We start from the raw sequence: 5,264 nt of genomic DNA, 5'->3' as shown, positions 1-5,264 counted from the left end.
TTGCCAATTTGTCCTGTTTTCCAGAACGAATCAAAATCATTAGATCATAATTTTTTCACTTGTAGAAGAGCTATGATGATTTGGGAATTAATTATGATTAATCATCTGTTTGAGGAGAATTTTAGTGATAGCTTCCTTGATAGATGGTTTGCACTACAACATTTTTGCTCCTTAAAAAATATGGAACTAATTGCTATATCATGTTGGGCTATGTGGAATGATAGAGATGCAATTATCAATGATGGAAATATAATCCTAGTAGAAGTGAAAAGTAGATGGATAAGAGATTACCATGAGCAATTTATTAGAGGATCTTTTCGAAAAGAAATGACCTAGGGCAGTAAACTCAAGCTTCACACGACATGCAAGGGGAACTGGACTCCTCCTTCTCAAGGGTCATTTTCTCTTAACGTTGATGTTGCATGGACCGTAAACCTTGCTTCTACAGGTTTGAGAGTTGCTATACGAAGCTATGATGGTTTGATAATTACGTTACTTTCAAAGAATCTAGTCATGAATTTTACTCCCCCGATTGCTGAACTCCTTGTGATAATTGAAGGCTTGAAATTGGCTCAACCGCTTGGAATTTCTAACCTTTAGGTTGACTCAGACTGTATTCTAGCTGTAAATCTCATTAACAAAGGTCATGCGACTTTGAACAAGATCGAGAGCTGTGTCGATGAAGTATTGTCGTTGAAGAAGGGCTTTAATTGTATTTCTTTTATCTATGTAAATAGATTGTGTAATTGGCTAACTAATACTTTAATTAAAGAAGCTAGGGCCAATAGTCAGTATTGCTGATTTGGATATCATTCATTTTTAGCTCATGAAGTAGTATAAAATTCTTCCCATTCAAAAAAGAAAAATAAATAATAAATAGTAACAATGACATAATTGAGCGGTAGCAACAACTTTCCGTGAGTGGTTTTTCTAAATATCTTCTTCTGCCATTTCATTTGTTTATTTAGGAAAATCCGCGTGGTAATTATCTTTTGCTACTTAGTAGACTTTTGAGAGAAATAATGTTATTTTTGATCATTTGAGTTATTAGAATGGTGTAAATAGATTTTTATTTTCCTAAAAAACCTATTTTAGTCTATATATTTTAAAATTTTACTTAATTTTAATATTTATATTATAAAAAAGTCCAATTTTAATCCGTATATTTTTAATAAATCTTAAATTTATCTCTAATACTAATTCATTATTGGTTTTAAATTTTTTTTATTGTTTTGTAACATTTTTACTCTAAATTTTAGAAACATACTTCTTACCTGATAATTATGATTGTTATTTAACAGATTTTGATAAAAAATTGATAAATTAAATTTAAGATTTATTAAAATACAAAGATTAAAATTGCACAAACTCTATAACCAAAGTATTATCTTAACTCAAATTTAGGTCGCAAGGACTACAACAAAAAATTAAAATACAATTGAGGGACCAAAAGTAAAAAGATAATTACACATTTGCACCATGTGAAAATCGAGAAAATAGGATTTTTCTTAATTGAAAAAGAAATAAAGCCACCGTTCGCAAAAATAAACTTTCTTCTAGTTCTAACCGAACTTGGTTCGAAGCGCAAAGCCAAACACACTAATTTTTTCTCTTCGCAACTCCCAAATCTGCACCGTCCACCCATGGCGGCGCTCAACCGCTTCGCCGGACCGAGGGCGCCGGCGACTTTCTCTTCTTCCATGTTTAGCTATTATGCTCTGTGGAAGACCTTTTCTTTTTCTTCTTCTTCTTCTTTGAGTTCTGAAGTTGACCTCAAATCGACTCTGCTGAGTCGGAGTTCATCTTCGCGGCCTGATCTTCCGACGAATAGGAATGTGCAGTGGGTTTTTCTGGGATGTCCTGGTGTTGGGAAAGGGACTTATGCATCTCGACTCTCCAGTTTGCTAGGTGTTCCTCATATCGCCACCGGTGATCTCGTCCGTGAGGAGCTTTCCTCCTCTGGTCCTCTTGCTTCTCAGGTTTTTTGGTTTTTTTTTTTTTGGGTTTACTTTGTTGAGAATTGAGAAATGTTCTGTTCAATTTGATCTCAGTTTTGACTGTTTTGAAGTGGATATGTGCGTTTAGTTTCTTTGCGTAATTGAAAAATAGAAATGAAAATCATTGAGAGATCGAATTGACTGTGATTTATGAAATGAAACCGGTTTTTCATTAGTGAAATGATCTTTGAAATAGTGATTCAGTTATTGACTTGAAATTGTGATCATGAATTTATTTGCTTTTGGAAACCAAAGGAATTTTAAATTTCTGTTCCTGAAAGAAGATTGAAATTCATGAGGGTTACGAAGTATCAGGCTTCTTCTTCTTCTTCTTCTTTCTCTTGGGTACTGTCTGATTCCCATTCTGAAGCATTGAACCAAGCCAAATGAACTTTTCAAGCGATCACTTCCAGGAATTGAACTGAAGTGATCTTTTGGCATTTCTCGTAAATTCATGACACATTCTATGCATGTAAGAATTTTGTCGCCTACAATGGCTTTTGTTTATACATGCGTGAATCTGGATTTGAAGTGTCATTTCTGTATGATCCCACTTTCTTTTTAAGTGAATCATTAATTTAATGCTATATAACTCCTATAGTTATGAAAAATCCACATCTTAACTAATTGGAATGATTAAACGAAGTCTTTTGTTTTGCACATTGATAAATGGAAGCGAATTTGATCAGAATGACTATGATCACTTAGAAGGAGATAATGTATTGCCTTCAATTTGAAGCAATGTCTTCTTGTTTTCCTTTTCTTCAAACCCTTTTATTCATACCTCAAACTTTCGCAGCTTGCAGAGATTGTTAGTCAAGGAAAATTGGTTTCAGATGAAATTATATTTGATTTATTATCCAAACGTCTTCAAGCTGGTGAAGCTAAGGGTGAATCTGGCTTTATTCTTGATGGTTTCCCTCGGACTATTAGACAAGCGGTGAGATCTTTGTTGTATAAAGAAATTTTCTTTGCTTCTTGACACCATGATACCTGTTGTATGGATGCTCAATTACAGAGTCTTGGTGAAAAAAAAAAAATCCTTGTCTTGATAATCTGCAAAAGGCATCAGGGGTTTCTATTTTCTGCAGTTCCCTTTGTAATATGGTCGATATGGTTAATGACTTTTTCTGGGACAAATGTGCTAATAATAGAACTGTTTTTTTTGTGTAACATGATGCTTGTTCTTTTAGGATGATTCATAAATCTTTGACATCCCCCTCATAAAATTCCTTTCTTATTCTGGTGGCAAAAGTTGGTCTTTTTTTTTTGTTGGGGGGGTTAGCCATTCATACGTCTTGTATCTCATAGTTTCCTTTTGTTTCTCAGGAAATATTGGAAGGGGTCACTGATATTGATTTGGTGGTTAATCTAAAACTGCGAGAAGAAGCACTGCTCGCAAAATGCCTGGGCAGGAGAATATGCAGCGAGTGTGGAGGAAATTACAACATTTCTTGTATTGACATCAAGGATAAGGAAGGCAGACCTGAATTGTACATGGCTCCCCTTCTTCCTCCTCCCAACTGTGCATCTAAACTTATCACACGATCTGATGATACTGAAGCAGTTGTGAAGGAACGACTCCGAATATACAAAGAAACGGTATGAGTTCAGTACAAGAAAATTTGGTGGCATGAATTAAATGATGCAGATCCAGCTTTGAATTAAAGCAAGAGCTCTTTGATGGTTTCTTACATTTTTTTAAAATATTAATCATGATGAATACAAACTTAGGGGGTAATTGGCCCAAGGTGGAGTTATAAACTCCACTCCTTGTTTGCTCCAAGGAGTACATGGGCCCACAACTAAAAAATATCAATTTTCAATTTTATGCTTTGTTAAGGGGCAACAGGAAGAATAGCTAAATCTAACTACCTCTACTTCAAAAAATAGCTAACCTCACTTTTGTCATACATGTAACTTCATAAAGAAGTTAAAGAATATGGTTGGTTCCTCTAATGCTTTCTTTTTACGTGGATGTTGTGTTTTGTTGTGTGCTACGTAATCATGTGTGTCAAAGCTCTATGCGAGTCAGTTGTTACTCTGGCCGAGCAACTGGCTGGTTACGTACAAACATGTCGACATCACATGGCTGATCCTAACTACGTTGTTCATCTTCACAATTTGATTTTGTTTTCAATCATGCTTATTAAGAATCGTTCTTGCAGAGCCAACCTGTCGAGGATTTCTACCGTAGTCGCGGGAAGCTATTAGAGTTTGATCTTCCTGGAGGGATTCCCGAATCCTGGCCAAAGTTGCTTCAAGCACTTAATCTAGAGGACCTCAACCACAAACAATCAGCTGCAGCCTAAAGTCTTGTTCTTTCTTGTATGGTAGTCAATATATCAAATATTCTTTGCATTTGAAAGTAAATGCATTATTCTTATTGCTTTTTCTTAGGTCAAGTTGGAGTAAATAAAATTGTAAGAACTGGGAAGTGGGAAACTCTTGTACTAATAATAGTTTTTCTACCAAGAGTTAGAATTTAGATTTGTAGAATTTAGAATTGTGTATATTTAATTGTGTGGGCAACTATTGTGATTGTGCTTCAGAGTCAATCTAGCATTCATAACAACTACCAACAGTAATGAAATCTCTTTCATTGATATTTTTATTGTGTTCAATTGAAATCTGCATAAAATGATTAAAATTACAGTTTCGATTCGAAGACCAAATTGAAAAATGAATATTAATTTTGAAGACGAAACCAAATTTAAACTTGAAAACTAAAACTATTGTTGTGAAATTGAGAACAACAGGACATGAATATGGAAAAAAAATATAATATAATAATAAAATAAAATAACTAAATTATGAAAATTTGATAATGTGAAATTTTAGTGAAAATTTTACGTGAATTTCTCAACCATGTTATTGTAATTAAAGCGGGGTGAGGGAATCGAACTTCAAACTACGAGGTTGATAGTATGAATATTATGCTAGTTGAGCTACACTCTTGTTGGCCAATGTGTGATTTTAAAATCCATCAAATGTCACTATTTATAAGTGTGAAACTCTTAGGTTTGAGAGAGAATCAGAATACTCTATTCATTCACCAAAGATATGAATATATACAAATTTACAAAGCATAGAAAAAGAAAAAATATAACAAAATATTTACAATAATGGAAAACCCTAATAATAAAACTATAACACTCCCCCTCAAGTTGAAACATATATGTTAATCCTGTCCAACTTGTTATATAGATAATCTATACGTGTTCCATTCAATGTTTTCGCGAAGATATCTCCTAATTATTCTCCAGT

At 33.8% G+C, this 5,264-nt stretch overlaps 1 protein-coding gene across 1 annotated transcript; it reads left to right on the top strand.

Moving 5' to 3' along the window:
• The first annotated feature begins 1,519 nt into the window (after positions 1–1,519).
• On the top strand, positions 1,520–4,605 carry LOC120080809 (putative adenylate kinase 6, chloroplastic). The gene is made up of 4 exons (XM_039035453.2): positions 1,520–1,979; positions 2,797–2,937; positions 3,327–3,599; positions 4,166–4,605. The coding sequence occupies exons 1-4, from the start codon at positions 1,644–1,646 to the stop codon at positions 4,307–4,309; spliced, it is 894 nt and encodes a 297-aa protein (XP_038891381.1). The 5' UTR covers positions 1,520–1,643; the 3' UTR covers positions 4,310–4,605.
• Positions 4,606–5,264: the final 659 nt, after the last annotated feature.

The sequence above is a fragment of the Benincasa hispida genome, chromosome 7 (assembly GCF_027475165.1).
Source record: "Benincasa hispida cultivar pf3 chromosome 7, pf3_genome.v1.1, whole genome shotgun sequence".
Lineage (NCBI taxonomy): Eukaryota > Viridiplantae > Streptophyta > Magnoliopsida > Cucurbitales > Cucurbitaceae > Benincasa > Benincasa hispida.
Note: the sequence above shows the minus strand (reverse complement) of the source record. Positions and strands in the feature narration are given on the sequence as shown.

Coding starts and splice junctions, on each gene's coding strand:
- LOC120080809 (XM_039035453.2), top strand. CDS start 1,644: ATGGCGGCGCTCAACCGCTTCGCCGGACCGAGGGCGCCGGCGACTTTC. Junction 2,938..3,326: donor CTCGGACTATTAGACAAGCG/GTGAGATCTTTG, acceptor TTTGTTTCTCAG/GAAATATTGGAAGGGGTCAC. Junction 3,600..4,165: donor TCCGAATATACAAAGAAACG/GTATGAGTTCAG, acceptor TCGTTCTTGCAG/AGCCAACCTGTCGAGGATTT.